This window comes from Lissotriton helveticus, chromosome 1_1 (genome assembly GCF_964261635.1).
Source record: "Lissotriton helveticus chromosome 1_1, aLisHel1.1, whole genome shotgun sequence".
Lineage (NCBI taxonomy): Eukaryota > Metazoa > Chordata > Amphibia > Caudata > Salamandridae > Lissotriton > Lissotriton helveticus.
The window spans coordinates 309,006,183-309,030,997 of NC_136057.1; the positions used below are offsets into that span (position 1 = coordinate 309,006,183).

Below are 24,815 nucleotides of genomic sequence, written 5' to 3' on the forward strand. Positions count from 1 at the left end.
CTTTCTGGGACAAAAGAGCCCTTATTCTTGCCATGCCGCTGAATTCTGCTCCCAAGGTTGGTATCTGTGGCCAGATGGAAGACTCCCTATGTTCACGTGTGGGAGGATAAAGCACATTTCTGCAGCAAATAACCCGCTCACTTACTGTTACGATGAAAGCTATACCTTTAATTAACCCACAACAGTCCTCATTATTGAGCATTAAATAACTACCATTCTCTAATAATTTAAACGTGGGGACGATAGCAGGAACTGGCGTGCCTTGCAAAACGCAAGCCATATTCGGTCGGTCCCTGTTGCATGAACCGTGTAACTGTATGTGTCTACACATTAAAGAATGATCTGGCGTCTCAGTACACTCCTCCCCAGTCAGATAAACTTCCTGGTCATCCTTAAAACATCTGTATGTGTATGGAAGCAACCAGACTTCATGGAGGAAACCGCTACCTAAAGGTTCATAACGACCTATGGGTACATATTTCATACAATTTGAAAATGTATATAAAGCAAAAGGCAGCGTTATCAAACCGTGGATAAGCCACGTTGCAGCAGTGGATTCTGCCACGGAAAAAGGTAAAGATTCCAACCTTTCAATATGTAACATAGAAAAAGAAGCATCACGCATTGAAAACAAGCGTTGTTTGTCAGTCAAATTAAACGGTGCAAAAAAAGAAGACACGTTCATGTACCCCCAGGGAACTTTACCCATTTTTAGAGTTTGAAGGGTCCATGCAAACTGCATGATTGATCGTAATTGATTCTGACCATGGTATAATACTGACACTTCATCATGCACAATATCGACAACTGACGACACAATATTATCCAATGTGTAAATTCTAGAGGAAAGCACATTAATGCTATTGTCAACAACTGCAAGCACTTTCTCAAGATTCGCTTGATCAATAGCCCTAAGGCGTGTAGCAGCCTCTATCTGTGAAAGTTTCCAAATTTCATTGTAAACCCCATATAACCACCTTTTCGACCTGCCACTAGCCGGGCCTTTAATGAAATCATTCAAGTCCACTTCTGCATTTAGTTTAGATAGGTGATTCTTAACCGCAGGTAAAGTTGAATGTTTCAGCCAAGTTTGACACAATTTGCCTACAGAATAAGAGGTGACAGTATGACCCAAGTCAAACCGGGGATCAGATCTAACAGTTGTAAAACCGTCAGTTAAATTCAAAAATCTATGTTGGCAAGAATCAGCACTACGGTGCCAAAGCAGCCAACCCTTAGGATTCATACTGGAAATGTTAAAGGAGGAATTAAGAAGTAGAGTCTGTAATTCTCTAATGGACAACTGAGTAAAATTACTCCAACCATCATATTCCTCCAACTCCGGGAAAGAAGGAGTGTTTAACTTTTTAGAAGTAGCCAATCCAAAGCATGTGGTCTGGGAAATCGTTTCATTTAGAAACAACATATGATTCGGGATGAGACATGCACGGTGCAAAGCCTCAGTGCCTTGTACCTGCCAGGCCCTTGAACCCCAAACTGATTTAAGGTCTATTGTATCCTTCCATAACTCATAGCCTCCAGTAACTAATTGATCAAGGAAGGCCTTCGAATACAACAATTTAGTATCGGTAAGTCTAACCTTGGACATTGGCATTTTTCGAAATTTAAAATAAAAGGACTCGGGATTGGACTGATTAAAGTCAGTGAAGTAAGTATACTTTTTCAGAAATGTTTCAGAACTCCCCTGATGAGGCGCTGGGCAATGTTCCCACTGAGTAAAGTTAACAGTATCCCTTCTGGATGATGTTTTGTGTAAGAAGTGATTGCCATAATGTTGGTAACAGAATAATTCACCATAATTAGCAGATTCTAAATATAAATCCTCAGCATCAAATGCAGCATAGTACTGCAAATCAGAAAATAAACTTTCTACAGCATTGACATCCCAGTCATCAGAACGAATGTTTTGTTTCACCACATCCCCCATATTCACTCTAAGTACATTAGGGACATTAACGACTTCCGTTGGGCCATGAATCTGAAACCGAACTGCATCCCACACGATTCCATCAAGGACAGGCCATGCTGGGTAAACAACCTTTACAACGCAACTTTTACAGCACACTACCATTACAACGAAACTTTTACAACGCAAAAACTTTTACAACGCATACCATTACAACGCATGTTTTTACAACGCAAGTACTTTTACAACGCATGCCATTACAACGTAAGTATTGGTAAGTATATAATTATATTTAATATTTTATATGTTTTTTTTTTTTTTACGTTTTCAGTTTTTGGGTAAAGGGGTATTTTTAGGGTTTAGGGTCAGTTTTCAGTTTATGGGTAAAGGGGTATTTTTAGGGTTCAGGGTCAGTTTTCAGTTTTTGGGTAAAGGGGTATTTTTAGGGTTTAGGGTCAGTTTTCAGTTTTTGGGTAAAGGGGTATTTTTAGGGTTCAGGGTCAGTTTTCAGTTTTTGGGTTAAAGGGTATTTTTAGGGTTCAGGGTCAGTTTTCAGTTTTTGGGTAAAGGGGTATTTTTAGGGTTTAGGGTCAGTTTTCAGTTTTTGGGTAAAGGGGTATTTTTAGGGTTCAGGGTCAGTTTTCAGTTTTTGGGTAAAGGGGTATTTTTAGGGTTTAGGGTCAGTTTTCAGTTTTTGGGTAAAGGGGTATTTTTAGGGTTCAGGGTCAGTTTTCAGTTTTTGGGTAAAGGGGTATTTTTAGGGTTCAGGGACAGTTTTGGGTTTTTGGGGTACAGGGGTATTTTTAGGTTTCTGGGTTAATTTGGGTTTTTGGGGTACAGGGGTACAGGGTAAAAAAAATTAAATTAAATAAATTAAATTAAATTAAATTATATTAATTACAATTAATTTAAAAAAAAAATATTATATACTTACCAATACTTACGTTGTAATGGCATGCGTTGTAAAAGTACTTGCGTTGTAAAAACATGCGTTGTAATGGTATGCGTTGTAAAAGTTTTTGCGTTGTAAAAAATGCGTTGTAACGGTATGCGTTGTAAAAGTATGCGTTGTAACGTCATACATCCGCCATGCTGTGATGTTAACCAAAGTCAAGTCTCTTTTAAATCTGTGTGTAGAATGGGACGAGGAAAGCGGGGCCAAAGTTCCATTCAGATGAGTAATGCAAGTTCTTTCCTCGACATAGTGTCCATTCATGATTCGAAAAAAATAAAACACAAAACCAATTGACATAAAAAGGTAAACTGAAAAAAGGACCAGCCAAATCTATGTCCAAGGGGGTATCAAAAATGTTTTTTAAACAGGCTAGCATAAACTGCAAAACGAGAGGGTTTCTTTGAGGCAAGGGAAACAGAGTCAAAAGAAAATCTGGATTCCGTGGCTAAACGTGCTTGCAGGTCAGGTATGGACAAATCAGTGGGGTAGGCATAGTCTATCTCATCAATGTTAGTTCCGGGTAAATTATTTAATAAAGGACTGGAAAGAGCAGGTAATTCGATGGCCACTTCAGGTTCAATATTAGAAGCAGTGGGCATAACTGAATTTCTCACAATGGAAGGACAGGAAACAGCCGGTGTCATGCTAAGAAGAATCGGCCACTCTGTGTATCTTGACATTGTCAATTGAAATAAACCTGTTTTCCTTACGACCAGGAAGTGGTGGTAAAATGACTGTTCTTGTGCCCTTCACCCCAAGGACAGGAACCGGAGCTCGATAGGAAGGACCAAATTCTTTCTTGTTATCGATCTTCTCTCGAACCAGTTTGCCAATTTGGGGTAGCCAGCCAACTACCGGGATCTGCAACGCATCATCCGACGTGGAGGGCAAATGTTCCTTTGCAAGACTGTCTCTGGTCTTTTGTAGATTCTGTAAAACATTGCAATGTTCATCTGCGTCAAAGGAAGTGGCGCGAACCACACAGTCTAGACCGTCAAGGTCAGGGACGTACATCTTGATGCCAAAGAGCATTTCGTATGGGGTCCGCCCACCCAGAGACCTTCTAGGGAGATTATTAAGAGCACGCTGCACGCCATAGAGGTGAGCCAGCCAGTTTCTGCCAGTGCCTATAACTCGGGCTGTCAAAGATTGCTTTAAATCACGGTTCATTCGCTCAACTACACTGTTACCCTCAGGTCTGTAGGGAGACGAAAACTTGACTTGGACCCCCAACGAAGTCATGGCATCCTTATACGACTTAGAGGCGAAAGCCGGACCCTGATCCGAATGGAAGGTACCACAGGCAAAAATCCCTATAAAGACACGCAAATCTCTAATGACAGTCCGTGAATCAGCGCTGCGATGTGGCCATACCCACACAAAGCGTGTGCATGAGTCAACTGCTACTAAGATGTACTTATACGCAGTATCAGATGAAAAAGGACCGCAGTGATCTAAATAAACACAACCTAGCGGTTTATTAGAAATGTACAACTGAGTCTGTGGCGGACGCGTAGCAGTCGAAGGTTTAATCTGCTGGCATATGTCACAAAGAAGGACATAATCACGCGTCTGTTTGTATAGTCCCCGCCACCAGAAACGTTGTTGTAATTGAGTTACAGTGGCCGAGACGCCCGCATGCGCAGACGCCACACCTTCATGTGCCGCTGTAATCAAGTCTGCTCTGCGATCAGAGTTGGGAATCAGCCGTTCCCCAACTTCAGGAATTGTCACAAAAGGAACCTTTTCGGGACTTAAGTGGTATTTGTACTTCGAAGGGAATCCCGCAGGATGTTTACTTCCCTTCTCAGAGGCAGCAACTGCCGCCAAGATGTCGCTATCAATCCTGGTTTTGGATCTAGTAACCGCTGCAACTAAGTATGTAGATACTGCAGATTTCGCCGCCTCATCAGCAAGCGAATTGCCAACAGCGTGAACTCCTACGCGCTGATGACCGAGAGTATGAATCACATAAACGAGTGGCAACATAGCCTTAAGCTCTGCCACTCGAACCCAGATCATTTTATGTTTATTGTGCTACCCTTGGAATCATGAAAATCATTTTGAATCCAAAAGAACAAGTTCTCATTGTAAGACTGGACACAGTAGTAAGAATCACTGACAATCAGAGTAGTAACACTTGGATCTGCGTACTCCAACGATAGTAAAAAAGAGCACGAAGCTCAGCCAATTGTGCAGTGCAATCGCCCAGGGGCAACGTGTGTACCTCCCTGGAAATGAATTCATCGTTCAACATAGCACCAACCACAATAGCGCATGCGGAAACGTAGGCATGTTTAGAGCCATGCGCAACCTGCGCCGACCCATCAGTGTAAATGATGCAATGGAAGTCCTTCAAAGGTCGCTTAGCCAGAGGAGCAGGATGAACGAACTCATACTGCAAGTACTCTTGCGACCGTAATGAGGCGTCAAAAATAAACGTGACATCCGTGGACGTCAATGACGCTGCCCATTGAATCCACCGTGGGTGCAAAGCTTTAGAATTTGGTACACTGGCTTTCGTGACTGCCTCCAAATGAGGACAGGGTGTTACCACTAACATGCGCTTCCCCTGTGCCAGAGCTCGTTCTTTAAGAATCGCCATCTGTACAGCAGTTAAAACTTTCTCCACAGCGGGAAACCGCAATTCAGCCGAAGTGTACAAGTGTGACTTGTAAGCACCGTGTCACCTTCATTGAAAGTCAGGTACGTGAAACCCACCGCCCCTGGAATTATTCTTATCACCAGGTTGGTGTGGTTATCACGAGTCAGTAAGTATTTAGAGGCGAGCAGATCAGCCTGCAATGATTGCAAAATGGCAGAATGCTCAGGCAGCCAGCATGATTTTGAGAAAGTTGGTTGTATCAAAGCATACAAAGGCTTGATACGCTGGGCATATTCCGGAACGTAAGTTCTGCCGAAATTCAAGAAGCCCAGCAAAGACTGTAATTTTTTCAGTGTTGTAGGAGCGCGCAACTGTGCGAATTTCTCCATTAAGTGAGGAGCCAATCCCCGTCCTTCATTGTTCAGCTCATAGCCGAGGAACAACACTGTGTGTTCTGCAAAGTGCGATTTTGCAAAATTAAATTTGTAACCCATATCTGCAAAGTTACAAATTATCGAATTCACACGACACAGATGCATCCAAATCTCGTCGTCTGTGAGATAAATGTCATCCACATAAGAACATGCATCCGGATCGATACTCTCTAATAGAGTGACTATTCGGGAGGTGAAAACTCCAGGACTATTTTTGTAGCCCATCGGGAGTAGCCGGAAGCGTTTTTGCACACCAGCGGACGTAAAACTTGTCCATTGGGAGCTAAAGCTATCCAATCGGTGGGCATAAAAACCGTTGGAAATGTCAAGCGTTGTCTTGAAACGCTTACGCACTAGACTATCCACTAGAGCAGAGCCGTGAGTATTCTGTACTGCACAGTTACGGCAATGCGAGTTCAAATGCCGGTAATCCAATACCAAACGATATGATCCGTCAGGCTTGGTCACAGTAAAAAGGGGATTATTCATCGGTGACACACACGTTTCAATAACTCCCTGATATTCCAATTGTTCAAGGATTTCTGCGACGGCAGCTTTAGCTTCCCGCCGTATGGGATATTGAGGCTGAGGCTGCGGCTCAGACCGCAAAGGAATTTCGTGGCAAGGGGACAATTTGTCCCAACCACATTGGTTGCGGTACAGAGCCGGCGCAAGAGCCCGAGCCCACTCTTCTGCAAAATGCTGCGCATGCTCAGTTGAGACAGTGTGCGTGAAACTGGGAAGGATCACCTCCTCCCCTCGCGGCGCCGTGAGCACAAAAGGTGGGGGCCAGTCAGCCTCAGAAAGTAAAATGTCGTACGTCGACGATAGGTTCTCCCAAAATACCCCTCTTACAGTACGCTGTATGTCACCTTTTATTAACAGGACAATTTCAAAAAGTCTTTCAGGGGGAGCTAGTCTCGTATCGGCTGTTTCAATTACAACGAACACTTCAGTCGCTGTCACCCTCAGTAGTGGACGGAGCGCCTCTCTGACTATGGTAATCTCCGCCGCGCTGTCCAGCAAGGTCAGAGCCCACGTCAGATTCCGAAGCCGCGTTCTCACTATCTGTGGCATATCTATGCGCTGTCAAGGCTGCGACTTTCTTTTTCGCAAACTGCGGTCGCTTAGGCGTAGAATCCTCCTGCTTCACTGCGCCGTCCGTCTGGCGGGACTGACCACGTCCTTGTTGGCCACCACGTCCACGTCCACCCCCTCCTCCACCGGTCTTCGGGGCCGATGTTTCCTGAAAGGAACGAGGAGAGCGTTGATCAGAACCCTGAAATCGATCAGGTGATTTAATCATTGTGCGATCGCGCAAATCATAAACTTTCTCTGTCGGCGCAGGAGCCTGTAGTGCAGGAAAAGAATCCTGAGTCTGCTTATTTTGCTTCCCCTGTGTCTGTTTCTTAGGCCAATTCTGTTTTTTGGACTTGGGTTGGACATCTGCAACTGCAGATTGTCCCTGAGGTTGTTTTTTCTCCTTTACTGAAAAATATTTCAGACCTCTACTTGTGCGGCCAATTGTCTTATAAGCGGCCACAACAATCTTTGCTAACTGACGGGGTTTATCGGCATCGGGCAGAGCAGCCAAAGCGTTCGACACCTGAAAGTTCACAGCATCTCCTTTAACATTGGAGAGTATGAGATCACTTACAATCTCAAAAGAACCACACAGGCGCATACCCAATTCAACCGCTGCCTCTGGACCGTGATCATTCTGAACACGTTTAATGATGTCAGGCAGGGCATTCATAGACGGGGTGCCGAAGCACCTCGTATAAACGGCCGCAAATGTTTTCCCCCAGCTTTCACAGTCAACAAGTTCAGGAGTTAAATCCTTCGGTAATGTAATCGTCAACATTCTATGCTTATCAGCAGGAGTAGAATTCGTAAAAACCGCCTCCAGTTGATCAAACTTCTCTGCTAGCCAGAACGGAAGTCATCGTTGTCAACTGGACGTGCACCAAAAACCGAATTTACCATCACTGGATTGAGACGCATACCGCCTCGATCCATGGGAACGGCCGCACCCCCCTGGGGACCACCAGGTAGATGGCGACCGATGTATTGCACTAATGCTCGAATCACGGAAATGGAAACAACATGTAGCCTACGAATTTCTGCAAGGGTACAAGCGCCGTGATTCGGGTGCGGGGTAAAACCACCCAACGCAGGCCAGTTTGTACCTGGAATTGAGAGTGGACCTAACCTCGCAGCGGACAAAGAGTGGGGGAGGGCGCCATCAAACCAAACACGATGCTGCCAATGATCAATAGGTATTTCCAGTGCCCTGTACGGTGTATACTCAGCCGGGACAGCTGAGGCGGTGTAGGAGTGGAACAAACCAGAAGTTACGTCCACAGCCGGAAACGTAACCCAAGAGTAAAACAACTCGAAAGGGAACGCCGGATCTGCACCCACCACTAAAATCACAGCCATCCCATCCACCGGGACTTGGTACGTCTGAAGATGTGTGCGCACCGCTACGTGACTATGCTGCGCAATGGCCACCGCCGCCATGACAACACTGGAAACAAGAAAAGACAAAGAATACTTTGTAGCACAACTGGGTAGTAATTCAAAGAAACCGTTTAACAAAGAATCAAGCTTGAATAAGACCTATTTCAAAAAATAGGGAGGTTTCACCGACACCCCGCTTTCCGGAAACGGAGGTGAAGGGGTTAAGGTTTGAACGATATACTACTCGAGTGTCATGATATAAGACCACCGAAACCGTTGGGCGCCATGTCGCAGGGTTTCTGTTCTCACACAGAACTGTGCACAGAGGATTGGAACCTCGGCGAATTAGGGTGACCCAAAACTCACCTTAGTACCCAACAAACCCCTTACCGAGCTAGCTACAGTGTCTCATTGGTCATAACAAACTCCCAATGTTTTGACAAACCAGAACATGAACTTACAGTACCTCAGGGTACGTGGAACTCATGAACACTCTTTCGTTATATTATCATTACAAACCAGAACATGGAGTAAAGAAGACACATGTGCATTTGAAATGTTTATTTACTAATGCCGTCTTCTCAGGCGCAGTATCTTAGATAATACAAGTATACTTATTATCAGTAGCAAAATTGCCAGCATAGTTACTAAGACATAAAAAGCGAATGGTGACAGCATGTTAACATACTGTAATGAATAAGAGTTAACAACACTTATATCTCACCCACCCTAACACATATATTATATTATTAGCTAAGAAGGTCTCTTTGGGTTGGTTTAGGGCGGGCCCATACCTTAGTGTCCTAGCATGAAGGAATCACATCAGCATACACCAGCTCTCTCTCTGCATGTGCACCGCATCAAGTGTGTTCTATGTGCCTCATGCAAAGCAATATCAATCCCGCCTGAAGCCAGAGTTGGCAAAGGCTGCACTTGTGTTATGACTATGAAGGCGTGGAGATCAGACCTCATAACAATTCCATATCGTGTTGTTCCTGAAACTTCAGCACTCTTCGTGCAGACATAGTTTATTAAGCAAAGCTGATATCAGAGCAATAACATATTATTCTCACATAAACCACGGCAAACTACTAGGTTGAAAGCTAAGTCAACAATTAAGTGTCGTGTGCAGAAGTTGCAAGAATGGAAAATGGCGTTTAAACCTCAAATGTACCTATGCTAACTTAACACGATATAAGGATATTCAGGAGCTACATGACACAACTTCTGTGGGGACACAGCCCCATTTTTATACAGAGAAATCCTTTGTTTCAGGGTGCAGGGTGGGGGGAAAACCAGTTGCAGCTGGCTTGGGAGTACCCTTGATGGCCCAACCACCCCTTTCATTCACTGGGGAGGCTTGGGTCGTTAGACAAACCACAGGGGGGCGGAGCCAGCATTGTGTGGGGAAAAACCCAGCCCATCCAGGACCCAGGTGCACTCCTCCCACACATCACTCATGCTGATCTCACACTCACCACCGGGCAGACACATCCAGACTTCCTGGAGCCTGGCATGCCAGCCAGCTCCAGCCAATCACGCTCCAGTATCCTCACTGCACACATACATCAATGTCCAGAAGTAGCACTTCCCTTCTAGACACATACAAGCCGCACATACCATTGCGCAGCATTCATTCTCACGAGTTCATACATACCAAACTCGAGCCTGCACTCCCCACACATCAGGAACTAACATGGACACACACATTCTCCATGCATTCCTATGGGAGGGCAGGCCAGCCATACTACACGCACGCACTTTACTCTGGGACACAGGGAAAAAGTGCGCAGAGACCCAAAAATCACTAACACTGGGTCACAAACAAAAGCAAAAAGATTAGGGGTGAACCTGCCCTAAGGCCCAAGTCCAACACAACCCCCTTCCAGCCAAAACGCAGGGCAGACCAATCACCACCGTGATGGGCTTCCCTGCTTGGGGCGATAAAACACGGACGCGGGCCCACAACTGCAGGGACACCCTCCTGTTTTACGCCACGGTGAAACCCTAGGGTTCCTTCTAAAACTACTGTAGGGACTAACTGGGGTACCCCACTGATACTCTCCAGCTGCCCTCGGCCAGGACCAGGCCCTAGACCACCCAGGTACCACTGGATCCTGCCTACTCACAAAGTGGGGGGTAGTAACCCCTGGCACATAATAGCCATTCTCCAGCCTTCCTGTCTGCAAGACAGGGCTAGACTGCCACTGGTTCTCCAACCTAGGGTCTACAACCTTAGTTGGACCAGGAGTCTCAGGGAAGGCTCTCCTCCCCCTACCTCTTCTTCTCGGGTTCCTCCTCCTCCTGCGAGGGGTACCCTCTAAACACCATCCTCCCAACCTAGGGTTTAACCCCTCAGGTTGCACCGGGGTCAGAGGTGGGCTCTCCCACCCTCTGCACCCCCTTCCAGAGTCCTGCTCCCTCCCAACCGGGGCGGTACATCTGGATGAAGAACCGGTCAGGACACTGATTACAGTAGTCCCACCCTTCAGGTCAGGCGGATCCTGAACCTGGCCTTCCAACCTCCGGTCTAGAACCTTTGGTGGAACCAATGCCTGGCACTCCAGGACTTCTGGGGACTCACATACTATCCCCCAATCACTCCTTTCGCTGGACTCCTGTACCCTCCCTACTGGAGCGGTACTGCCAGACTCTAGAACCATAGAAGCTCCGCTTACAGATGCTCCAGGTCCTCTACGCACTAGGAGATCTCCCTCAAGTGAACTAACAGGCAAGCCTAGGTTCCCATCCTGGTGTTCCCTAAAGAAACCATCCAGGTTCTGTGACAGGGCTTCGGGCATCTGGGGACTCTCGGTCACACACTCACTCCCGCTCCACTGAGACAGGCAGTCAGCCCCTACACCCTCCTCACTAACCTGGGACCTAGCTGGGCTACTCTCACCCTCCTCCACCACGCTGGGCTGGAGGACACCTGACCCACTATTGTTGGAATCACTCACTAGTGACTCTAAAGAGCCTCTCGCACTTTCCCATCGGTCGGCTTCCTCTGCCAGCTCATATGGTTCAGACAATCCACACCCTAACAGGTGTTGGCGCAATCCTGGATAAACAACACTGAGCAACTGCTCTTTGGCAATCACATCAAACAAGATGTCCCAATCACATTTTGTGGGACCCCGTAACCAATCACACTGTGCTACACAACAGTCATCCTGAAAATCTTCCCAAGACTGGTGAAGTGGTTTCCTAAGGTTCCGGAACTTCAACCTACACTCCTCTTCTCGGGAAACAGGTAACATACTCGGGGAACTGGGAGTGGGACTGTCTACACTAACATTTAAATAGCTGCCACCACTGGATTCAACCCTCCCTGGGGAATCCAGAAAATCAAAATTGCACTCAAGGGATAACCTACTCTCTAGGGTTACCTTCTCCCTGAACAAGGCCCTCTCAGCCTCTAGCTTGGCATGCTCCAACCTGAGCTGTTCCATCGCTAGCTGATGCTCCCGCTCTTCCCTCCTATCCAACCACTCCTCTGGGGACAGGACAAGGGATGGGGCGCTGGTACTGACACTGGACCCAGCAAGGGACTCCCTATCTATGGGGTCCTCACTATCTGCTGATATCCATCCACTGTCATCATCATACAACTCACATTCTTCAGGGCTCTCCACAGACTCACCATCCTCATGACGTGCGGCCCGGGCCCTATCTCTCTCACTGTGCTCAAGATCCCTCTGACCCTTTTGCCATTGGATCAGGCTGTCCCTAAGCTGGGACTGAGTATCCAACTCACTCACCTCCATGCCGCCCTCTTCACAGAATCTGACCAGCTCTGACCTACTGTACCTAAAAAGACAACAGAGATCAAAGACAGGCTCCATTTTGGCGGACGTTCTCCAGAAAAGTTTGACACAGGGAACCTGGGGGTCTGAGCTAAACAGGAGTATACAATTACAAAAATCAGCAAGATTCCTATCTCAGAGAACTTGCACTCCTCTGTCCAGTGTAACACACCACTCATTCACACACACCCTCCCCTTGGACCGGTAAGGCAGATTCTACCACCCCTGATTTTCTCAACCTGACCACAAGTGACACAGGTACCAAACTCTGGAAGCAGGGCGGGGAACAAATGTACTGGACAGACATTACAAAATGACACCTTTCAGGAGAAGCAATACTGATCTTCCCTAAAAAACAATAATCCCCAAAATGTGGTTATCTAAAATTGCAGAGTTTTGTAATGTGGCCTGTCGCCACTGTGGTACAGCGCAAACGCAAGTCCAATCCGCACCGCTAGCCACCAATTTTAGAAACGGGACCCCCGGCCGGCCAACGCTCACGCCAAGGTCAGTCAGGGATCACCATTTCTAAGTCAGGGCAAGGGAGTTACACACCAAGACAACCCCTGCTCACCGTCTAGGTAACGTGACGCGAGCAGCAAGGCTAATCTCGGAGGCGATGTGTAAAGCGTTTGCGCGCGCACCCCAGCAACAACACCCTAGGCCCACCACAAAGGAAACTCCACACAAGGTTATATCAAAAATAGCCTTTGTATTATAATAATAAACACATTAGATAACACACAACTTTACAATGTGCCAACAGGCACGGGCAGAATTTACAAGGGATTATGTACAGGACAGGGCCACCTGGACCACTGTCAGGGATATGCACTTGTTAGAAATAATACTTGTAGGTATAACACTTAGCACATAAACATATAATGACTGTAACACAGAAATAGTAAATGTAGCATACAACCAGTAACTACTGGTAAAGGGTAAATACCTCCTACGCCACCCTAAACACTGTAGGGAAATCACGCAGGGAACTAGGACCTTATCATCAGGACCTATGGAAGGAAAACCTATCACCTAAGCAAGTCACATTTAGCAAAGGGAAGGAAACCTGAAATAATCACCTAAGCAAGTCACATTTAGCAAAGGCAATAAAACAGCAACATTCCTCTAAGCAGGTCACTTTTAGCAAAGGGAAATAAAAGCATAAGGAATCACCTAAGCAGGTCACTTTTAGCAAAGGTAATACATAAACAATCCTCTATGCAGGTCACTTTTAGCAAAGGGGATAAAACATAAACAATTACCTAGGCAGGTCACTTTTAGCAAAGGTAAAAACAAACATTCCTCTAAGCAGGTCACTTTTAGCAAAGGGAAATAAAACAAACAATTGCACATGAAACATTAAAACACATTCAGAGGTGCAGGTAGAACATTTACGCAGAAATCACCTAAGCAGTAAATCATAAATTGCGCAGGGTGCATGTAGCACAACACTAGAAATGTCCCTCAGGCCAACTGGCCTCGAAAGGAGCTGAAATGCCCTGAGTCTCAATGTCAGGGAAGGCTGCGCAGGCAGCACAGCACACAAAGCCTAAACGTAGCAACTGTCCACTAAGTGCTGGACAGTTGTAAATAGGGCTGGGCAACGTTGGAGCCTCGTGGGCTCAAGAACAATGAATGGCGCCCAAGAGCCTCTCTGGGGCTCTAAAACAAATGTGGGCGCTGTGAGCCTTCTCTGGGCTCTGCCAAGTAATATGGCCCCTCGAGCCTCTCTCAGGGCTCTCTAACACATGTGGGCAATGAGCCTCTCTGGGCTCGTAATACAGAACTGCCCCCTCGAGCCTTCTCTGTGCTCTAACTACAACTGGGGCCCAAGAGCCTGTCTCAGGGCTCTCCACCAAGGAGGCGGGCTGGAGCCTCTCGGGGCTCAAAGAACAAAGTGCGGCGCCTGGAGCCTCTCGGGCACTAAGTAAGGAAAATGCCCCCAGAGCCTCTCAGGGCTCTTAAAACAAGAAATGCAGCCTGGCAACGTAGGAGCCCCGCTCGGGGCTCGTGAACAAAGATATGGCCCCACGGAGCCTCGGGGCTCTTACACCAGCATGCCCCACTCGTTGGAGCCTCTCTGGCTCGATATGCAGCAGTGGCCCTGATACCGGAGCAGCACTCACCGGTATTCCTGGGGCGGAGGCGTCTCCTCGCGCTGCTTCTCTCTGGCGGGACGACACTGCAGGGGCCGCGGGCGGGGCTCCCCTTCACTCGGAAGCCTCGCAAGGACGCTTCTCGGCTCCGGTGCGGGGGCGGGACTTCCGGTCGGCCTCTCCTGGGCCGCGCTGTGATTGGCCGGTCAGGCCAGTACTTCCGGGTCGTCGCGGGCAGCGCGGCGGCCCGTCTTAGGCACTCGTAGGCTGGGGGAGACTTGACCGAGGGGTGGGCTCCCTCGAGTTCAACTATAAAAACATCGGCAAGGTCCCTGGCGAGGTGGGCACTCGCCAGGGGCTTCAAAAATCGGCAAAAATAGACGGCCTAATGCCGGGTGGGCACCGGCTCGTAAATAAAGCGCTCCACAGCGCTAGCAGGCACATAAGCGCTCCCAAGCGCTAGGCAGTAAAATAAGCGCTCCCAAGCGCTGGAGGGCAGAAGCAAAGCGCTATTGAGCGCTGGGGCAGAAATAAAGCACTGCCAGCGCTATAAGGCAAATACAAAGCGCTTCCAGGCGCTCTGGCAAAGTACAGCTCCAGCAAGGGTCTGGAGGCAGGCAGGGGGGCAAGGCAGGGCCAGAGCCAGCACACTGGGTCTCCAGGCAGGGAGACAAGCCAAGTGGCGGTCCTCCTGGCCCCAGCAGCAGCAACAGCCCCCTCTGGCAAGGATCCAAAAGTAGAACAACTTCTGTGGGGACACAGCCCCATTTTTATACAGAGAAATCCTTTGTTTCAGGGTGCAGGGTGGGGGAAAACCAGTTGCAGCTGGCTTGGGAGTACCCTTGATGGCCCAACCACCCCTTTCATTCACTGGGGAGGCTTGGGTCGTTAGACAAACCACAGGGGGGCGGAGCCAGCATTGTGTGGGGAAAAACCCAGCCCATCCAGGACCCAGGTGCACTCCTCCCACACATCACTCATGCTGATCTCACACTCACCACCGGGAAGACCCATCCAGACTTCCTGGAGCCTGGCATGCCAGCCAGCTCCAGCCAATCACGCTCCAGTATCCTCACTGCACACATACATCAATGTCCAGAAGTAGCACTTCCCTTCTAGACACATACAAGCCGCACATACCATTGCGCAGCATTCATTCTCACGAGTTCATACATACCAAACTCGAGCCTGCACTCCCCACACATCAGGAACTAACATGGACACACACATTCTCCATGCATTCCTATGGGAGGGCAGGCCAGCCATACTACACGCACGCACTTTACTCTGGGACACAGGGAAAAAGTGCGCAGAGACCCAAAAATCACTAACACTGGGTCACAAACAAAAGCAAAAAGATTAGGGGTGAACCTGCCCTAAGGCCCAAGTCCAACACAAAGAATTTACAGCAAGCAAACTAATAGTGTTCTCATGATTCAAACTAGCAACTAACTAACTCTCTACTGTTCAGAATCTCTTTCTGAGCTGTTTGCTGTTTTCTCATGTTTGGTCACCAGAATGTCTTTGAAGACATTTGCCATATGGTACATGGTACTGTGCCTGGGTCTTGATGGAAGGGCTGTCTTTCTGCTAGTCTTTTTCTGTGTGAAATTACTTGAACAGAGAAGAGGAAAGACTTTGCACACATGTGGGGCAACATCCTTTGTGTTATGATGTGGTTACCACAGAGTGACATGCGTACAGTGCATGCATAACAAAACTACTAGGACACCTCCACAAGCAATTATGATGCTAATAACTTGATACAGGATGATAACCATATGCTGGACCCTATAATCGAGGAATACAAAGGACTGGTTAAATCATGATAATCAAAATGTATTTCTCTTATTACCTACAAAGCTCACTGTGAAAAAGTGATAGCACATACAGTACTATATTATGCCATTTCCATATTTTCAGCATACGTTAATTTTATTTTATAGATGTAAGTAAAAATATTCAATAATATAAAATCGTTTGTTGCTGTAGTTAATTAATGCATCAAACAGTAATGTATGATTTAAATCAAACCCATCCCCTCCTAAATCATAGGCTTGACTTGGGATGCAGAATCGGGCCGTTTGCAACTGCAAAATGATTTGTAAGCACAAACAGCGAACTGCGATTCCACAGATTTGCAGTTTGGGTTTGTAATTGGTAATTGGAAGGGGTGTGACCAAATTATAGTTGCAAAACATAATTTTTCTTACCAACTGGTGAAAGGTAATGGTAACCATTTGCAAAGGGGAATATGCCCCCATGGGTTAGTAAGGGGTTAAATGAATTGAATTGAGTGTACGACAAATTTAAAGCCTTAGATTCAGGCTTTCACTAATTTGTGTTTCTTAGCCAAACCTTTTCTAACTGTTGATGCAATAAATCCCTATCGTGCATTCGGCATTATTGTTTTGTGTGGTCAAAATAGTGTCCTTTGGAGCTGTAGGACTCTTCCTCCGCAACCTTGGTAAAGTTGCACAGAAGGATTTTGTTTTCATCACAGATGCAGGTTAAGGGTAAGATATTGACATGTACTCTGGGTTGGAGCGTTTTTAGGATCATATATCGTTTCTGTAATTACATGCATACTTCTGAGAATTGACTTCGATTTGAACCAATCACTCATTGAATACATCGGAACCCGTGTAGAAGTTTTTAAGAGAAATAAGAGACTTCTTGGTTTAATTAAATTAAACTATGTAGATTAGTGAACTATGAACTTTTGAAGGGACTACTCCAGAGTAGATGCAAATATCTTATTTCACTCAGCTGAATCAATTTAGGTAAGAAGGTGAAAGGCAGAATATGAAGATAGTAACAACTAGTAAAATATATATTTTGTTCGCCTCTGCTTCTATTTTTTTCAGAAGAACCGACAGGTGAGAAATAGGAGATTTGTGTTCGATTGATGAAAAATGTGAAGAAGAAAATTCCCTTTTAACTAGAATAGATTAATAGATGTGCGTATTTCTTTCTTCCAGGGAAAAAGCAAATACAAGGTAACAGGCTGCTTTTCTTTTTGTCCTGGACCTGTCCCCCGCCAGCATTCTCAAAGGTGGAGCTAGAATTGGTTTAATCTCGAGGATATAGAGAGTGGAGAACAGTCATGCATCTGTCCCTGCAATACAGAGGCTTGTGGCATAGACAGATTAGTTGCTTGGGTGAGATGGCGAAAAATACGAAGCCTACTGCCATAAAGGTGTGTAGTGGTGTTTTAGATGATTCAGCAAATATTATAAACTTTTTCACACTAAAATATAAAGTTATGAGCCAACTAAATATGTAGGGATTGTACTAATAGGTTAGGAGCATAGCATTCACAATATTTTATGTGTCTAGCTTTCATCCTTAATTCAGTTTTGATTTCTGACATGATTATTATTATAATAATTCCTCAATGATGTCTATGATAAGGGTATATAATAAATTCTATTATATTGTAAAATATCATTATGTGTGTATGTACTCATTCCAGAGCTCATGTTGGGGCTCTGTCCTATTAAATCTAAGAGATTCTCTGACCTTCAAAACCCCTCACTCATCAAGAGTAAAACTCATTTTTGGTTCTTAGGAAATATACTGGGTGTGGTGCCAAAAATATTGGGGTATCACAACAGGTTACTAAAAAGTAAAGCTATCACTATATCCCATCCAATAACACCTTTAATATGTTGTTTTTTTAGCTTGTTTTACAGATCCTGTAAGTTTGTATTTATGTATGATGGCTGCATAAGCTCTTTCCCTTTATGTGTCCTGCCAATGGATCTAGTTCCAAAGTTCAGTCTCCAGAACAAACACGTTATTGAAAGAAAATAAAACTAAGAAGTATGTGTTCATCTTATTGCTCCAATGCTCCCCTAATTTAATTCTGTCCAGAAGCTGCTGGTGTCTGTTTAGGGATATGTTCAATGCCTCTTAGCTAATACATTAAATATGTTTGTGGTTTATACATCATCAACCACAGGTAACCATAGTTTAATTGTGTTGAATTGAATTTATAAAAGAAATCTGTGCAGGAAACCCCAGGTTGGAGGCAACAATCTCCTTTGAGTCACATTTCATAGTGCACAAAGATCCTATTGTTAGTGCCAGTAGCACAAATGGGTCAAGTAAACCTGGCCAGTGGCGGCTTCCTCAGAACAGCGTAGGTAGGGGGATGAAAAAAAATAAAAAATACACGTACCTGTCGTAGTCGCAGCTGCCCACTCTCCTCCGTCCCAGAACAAGAAGCACCCAGGCTCCCTGCCTCTGCCAGCCAATCACGACGCTGCATCAATAGTGCCGTGATTGGTCTGAGCAGTCAAACTGGCCCCTCAAGCAGTGCCTGGGGGTCTGGGCATGTTCTCCACATGACTGTGCAACACAGTCCGGTGGAGAACATGCTTAGTGTGCATGACGGTATGGCTGGCCCAAATGGACTGGCCAAAAAGCAGTGCGCACTTAGGGAGTACAAATCACTCATCATTCTGCTCTGATGATGGCAAGTCCAGCCCCACTCCGGCTGACCTGGCTCCGATTCCCGCAAAGAAAAAGAAAATAATAATAATTCTTGTTGTTATCATTTTATTTTTATTTTTTGCACTGCTCGCTGAGCAGTGGGTGGTGCTCCTCCGCCTTAGCAGAGGAGCTGCCACTGAACCTTGAATAGCTTTCATTATTGTTACAAGAGTTACCTGGAATGGTGTTGTCTAGAATGAAGCCGAAGAACCCACCCACCAGCATGCCAGTGGTCAGAAGTGCCTGGATCACTTGGTCAAGTTGGGAGATTCCTGCAGAGCACAGAAGGGAAAAAGCATTAATGGATGCCTCAACTAATGCAATATTTCTTTGTTGTTCTTGTCTGCGATATGTTATTCATATGGCAATTCACAGTAATAATCCGTCTCATTTTATTTAAACAATATACATATGTTGCACAAAAAAATTGAAATTTTGCCTTCAGGTGTGCTGTTTTCGTGGGTTTTGGATTCAAACTGAATTTTGTTTAAACAATTTAGAAGGCAGCTAAATTGTGCAGCAATTCTGGTTATTATATATATATATATATATATATATATATATATATGAGAGAGAGAGAGAGAGAAGCTAGATATATATATATATTTATTTATTTATTTTGATTTAAGGAGTTTTATATAGAGCAAACTTGACCCGAAGGTATCGGGTAGCAGAGCGCTTTACATAGCACCAGTTGTGTTACATGAGGACACATTCATTTTTGTTAGGCATTGGGAAATTTAGTGATTTGCCCAGAATCACAGGATGTTCAGCGTTGTTGCAGAGACTCGAACCCAGTTACCAATCAAACTCCCTGTATTCCGCAAAGCTACTGCTGGGAACTCATTTCTCCATGCAGAAAGTGCTCATCCTGCCGCTCTAATCAGGAGTATCCCCTTTAAAGAGTACTATATAGCAAAGAGAGCATGTAGGAACCAGGAGGAATACGAAAGAATAGAAATGGAAATGACACAGAGATTCATCCAAAGGGGATATTCGCCTGATATTTTGAAAGGTGCATCAACCAAGGCTAGAAATCTAGAGAGATATAAAATACTGTTCGAGCCATCTAGAACAAAACAACGGCAACAACAGAGAGAAGGTCTGAGGGATCAAGATAACTCTAGGTTCATAACAACATTCAATGTGAAACACAAAGAAATCAGGTCTATCCGGAACCGACACTGGCACCTGATAAGAAATTACCCGGTGTTGGGCTCTAGAGTTAAAAGAAATCCTGAGATAACATATAAGAGATCTAAATCTTTGAAGGATTTAATTGTCAAAAGTGAATTTCAAGAAAGGAAGGGCTGTGCCCCCACGTGGCTACATCAGAAACCAAGTTTTAAAAAGTGTTCAAAGTGCAAAGCGTGCCAACATGGCATGATTCACACTGATGTTAGAACCTTTTTTAATACAACCGTAACTATTAGAAGTTTTCTGACTTGTAGATCCAGTTTTGTTGTTTATTTGTTACAATGCTCCTGTCCTAAAATTTATATAGGAAGTACAACCCTGCCTGTATATAAACAAATTCTTCAACATAGGCGAGCGATTGTAAATCAAGACAGAACATAACCAATTGCAAGGCATTTTGGCCCACATGCATCATTGTGACATTTTGCACTTCCTAATTTGCGAAAAATAAGGAATCGCAAATTAAGAAGTGCAAAATGCTATGCATCATTATTTTCGGTATTCATTTGTGATTCGGTAAAAATCGCAATTTTTACCGAATCCCAAATGAATACCGAATTCTTAAGTTAATTTTCGCAATTCCCATTGATTCCTATGGGCCAAAAGGCCCATAGGTGTCAATGGGAAGGCATTCGCAAATTGCGAGTGGCACTTTGAAAATTTCATGGGTGCAGGGGGGGGGTCCAAAGGACCCCCCCATGCACCCCTGAAATGTATTTTTCGCATCATGTTTCACACACACATGTCCTAAGGACATGTGTGTGTGAAACATGAATGTTGAAAAAAAAACATTTTCAGCATTTTAAACACTTTTTCCAAATTTACAGAGTGGTTCAACCACTCGGTAAATTTGGCACCCTAATTGCGAATTTACAGTTTTAAATTTAATGATGCATTGCTTTTAAGAAATCGCACATCTGCGACTTCTTAAAAGCACCCGCAATTTTAGAACTCGCAAAAATGTTACAAATTCTAAAATTGCTTCATGCATCCCAAAAAGCACTTTTGCATTCGCAAACGGCCGATTTTAAGAAATCGCACCGTTTGCGACTACAAAAATGCTTGATGCATGTGGGCCTTTGAGACCCACCACCAGAGTAACCCTATGAGCTTGCAGTACACATGTATAGCAGAGGTCCTGAGAAAAAGGAGAGGAGGGGACAGGGAAAAGAAACTCCGTAAATTAGAAATATATTAATGTGGATGAGGACTTATATACTTGCCTGTCTTGAGTAATAGAAAGAAGAGTTGTAATATGAAAATCTGCACCAGTATAAGACCATGAATTTAATGTTTTTAACTTTCAATTTTTAAAACTAGTAGTGAATAACTAGGCACATACAACATTATGATTTGCTCTATTCAGTTGTGTTGGGTAAAAATATTCTTTTGGCTGATATGCATTTGCACTTTTGAATGATCATTTTACTGTATTGAAGTATGTATATATCGAGGAGAGAGGTAGGCTTATATGGAGGAATTTTCTCTGGTTTACATAAGCACTAGCACTTTAAATTCTTAAGTTATATGATAATCCTATTAATTGAGAATGTGATCAAAGAATTTTTTGTTTTTTCTTTTATCTTAAATTCTTCCTTGCCTCTAAGTATGTGCTTTTTAATAGATATAAGAAATAGCCTGTTTTAAAAAAATGTTATTTCTTATTTTGTATAGGCCATGAAATAGTTTATTTATTTTGCACTTGCACTTTAAAGTGAAGTTAACTTAAAGTCCGGATAACAATGGTTATAAACTTTAACTTGCCAAAATTTGCACCCAATCCAAACAGGCACTTGCTGGAATACTGTGTTTAAGTCAAACCCCCAGTACTTCTATGCGCTTGTACTTTTAATTTGTGACATGCACTGATTGAAATTTGAACATGTTTTATCTCGCTAATGTTGTGCAATAGAAAAAGCGAGGAAATAATACTCCTGCTAAATATATGTATTTTACATTTGAGAATTATCGTGAATTCTAAAAAAAATTTGCAGAGTCGCTGAAATTAAAACCTTAAAAGTGTGGTTTTATAAATCATTGAAAGTATTGGGAGAAGAAGTGAGGAATTAAATGCCCACTAAAAATAAGTTATCCGCATTTGAGAATTACTGTGAATCTCATAAAGAGAAACATGTTAAAATATGGCCGCCAGATTGTGAGAGGTATAGCCCTCCTTTGCGGTATGTTGTGTCCTTTGTCAGTGTCACTCACTACTGAATGCGTATTTAATGTGGAAAAAATGGCGCTTTGACATCGTGAACAAGGCAGCATGAGACTGCTGAAACGCGTTGATGTTTGAAACCTTGTCATAAATAGAGCAGGCCGAGTGTCTTGAATCTCTACCTTGGAGTGCCGCATGTTTATTTCTGGAAGTAATGATAATGATAATGATATTTATAAAGCGCGCAAATACCAAAAATTGTGTCTCTGCGCTACAACCGTGAGGGGACCCCAACCGACACCCCTCACTGAAACAACCAAGTTTTCAAGTTTTTTCTAAAGCTCGTAAGAGAGCTAGCCTTCCTAATCTCAGATGGCAGCAGATTCCACAGCTTAGAGGTGCCGTGCTGGAAACTCCGTCCTCCCCAATGCAGAGTCCGAATTTTTAGCACTGTTAGTAGTTTTGCACCCGTAGAGCGGAGTGATCTGCCATGCTGGTACCAAACTAAAAGCTCCTGCAGGAACAATGGACCCTTCTGTGTCAGGGCTTTAAAGGCCACACAAAGCGCCTTAAATTTGATCAGTTGCACCACTGGAAGCCAATGAAGCTTCCGAATCTCTTCTGAGATTGATTTATAACGAGGTAGGCTCAGCAAAAGGCGAGCCGCTGAATTTTGGACTGCCTGAAGTTTTCTCAGGCACTGCTTCTGGGCATTCAAATAAAGCCTGTTACAATAATCCAACTTGGACTGTATAAAGGAGGTGATGGCCACTTTTTTGGTTTCCTCAGGGATGTAAGGAAGTACCTTCTTGATTTTTTTATCAGGAAGTAAGAGGCAGACACGATGGCATTGGTTTGTTGAATGAACGTCAGTCTGTTATCCATCAAAATGCCCATATTTTCTGTTTTTGCCGCTGGAATGGGCGGCGAGCCAATTTCTACAGGCCACCAAAGATTGCTCCAGGAAGGTTGTAGATTGCCAAAAATCAACACTTCCGTCTTGTCGGAGTTTAGTTTAAGGCAGTGACTACTCATCCAGATGTTAATGGCGGCCATGCAGTTATGAAATTGCACAGCAGGAGAGCTCTGTTTTTTATGAGCTGCAACCACAATCTGAGAGTCATCTGCGTATGATGTTAAAGAGAAGCCGTAATCCCTGACCAGCAACGCAAGTTCGGTGACGTAGACATTGAACAGCAAGGGACTCAATGAGCTTCCCTGCGGAACTCCACAAGGCAGCACGTAAGGCTCCGAATTAAACCCGTCGAGTGACACCGTTGATCTCCTCTCCTGCAAAAAGGAGGCCAGCAGGGCCAACGCCTTGCCATTCACACCTAAAGTTTTTAAACGGTGAATCAGGAGAGTATGATCAACAGTGTCGAACGCGGCGGAGATCGAGTAGGATCAGTGCTGCAGTGCCTCCACCGTCCATAACCACTCTAATTTCTTCGGTCGCCTTAATGAGTGCTGTCTCCGTACTATGTTCCTTGCGGAAGCCAAACTGAGAATGGTCCAACAGCCCATTGTCATCAATAAACTGCTCCAATTGGACGTTCATAATTTTGTCCACGATTTTGGCTGGGAGAGGAAGACGTGCAATGGGGCGATAATTCGATGTCAAAGAGGCATCTAAAGTTGGTTTCTTAAGAAGCGGGAGAACAGAGGTCTAATTGCTACTCCTCCTCCTCTCCTTCCCAAAGGCCTATCCATCTTTACACACCTGTATCCAATTGGGGTGGCGGTAATAAAATCGGGATCTGAGGCCACATCTGCCCATGTTTCTGTAATGAAAAGCATGTCCAGCCTCATATCATCAATTACTTGGGCTTTTTCATACCTGTGTTTCCCCAGTGAACGGGCATTGACAAGCCCTCCCTGCATTAAAATCTTGGATCGCCGGCTGCCCTCTAACGTAGATGAAGAAGCAGTGTGAGTTGTATTTGAGGTCGAAATAGCAAAACCACAGCCACGACATCTACAGTTAGCATTAAGAGGGCATACCTCACATCCCTCCCTAGATTGATTGATGTCACAAAGTTCCTCCTTAGAGTACAATATCCGTTTTTTCTGCAAACTGGCAGCATCCCGTGCACTCGGCACAGGCTAGGCGTGCCCGCGGCGCGCCCGCTGCGCGCGTCCGGTGCATGTATTGTTAAATACCTTCCTTCCGACGGACGACTAGACCGCGTCCTGCCGGAAGTAGGGATTTTTGTAAAAAATGGCGGCAACCACCCTCCGCACAAACGGCACAGCAGCCCCAGGTACAAGTTGCATTTAAAGATTATTCCCCGCTTCAATTAGCAGAATACTAAATGCCCCAGAATAGCGTCACAAATTATAAATGCCACAGGTTAAAATATAAACACACTTTAAAAGCAAGATCGCTCGAGAATTGCGGCGCCAGCAGGGCTACTCACATTCCGCTGCGCGACCGCAAAGAGTCTGCCTGAATACCTTCCCTCCGGCGGACGACTAGACCGCGTCCTGCCGGAAGTAGGGATTTGTGTAAAAAATTTACTGGATGATCTTATACTCGATATATATATGTATATATATATATATATATATATATATATATATATATATATATATATATATACATATATATATATCAAACATAACAGGTTGTTGTTGCCTGCGTGCGAGCTTGTCACCATCAATAAAAGGGAGA

The 24,815-nt window shown here is 44.7% G+C and overlaps 1 protein-coding gene across 1 annotated transcript in view; it reads right to left on the reverse strand.

The window, feature by feature from the left end:
- LOC144800058 (solute carrier family 23 member 1-like) overlaps positions 1–24,815 on the reverse strand; it is a 329,120-nt gene that overhangs the window by 6,321 nt on the left and 297,984 nt on the right. The window contains exon 11 of the mRNA XM_078671654.1: positions 18,963–19,058. Coding sequence (XP_078527780.1) covers positions 18,963–19,058 — 96 coding nt within the window. The remainder of the gene's footprint in view (positions 1–18,962; positions 19,059–24,815) is intronic.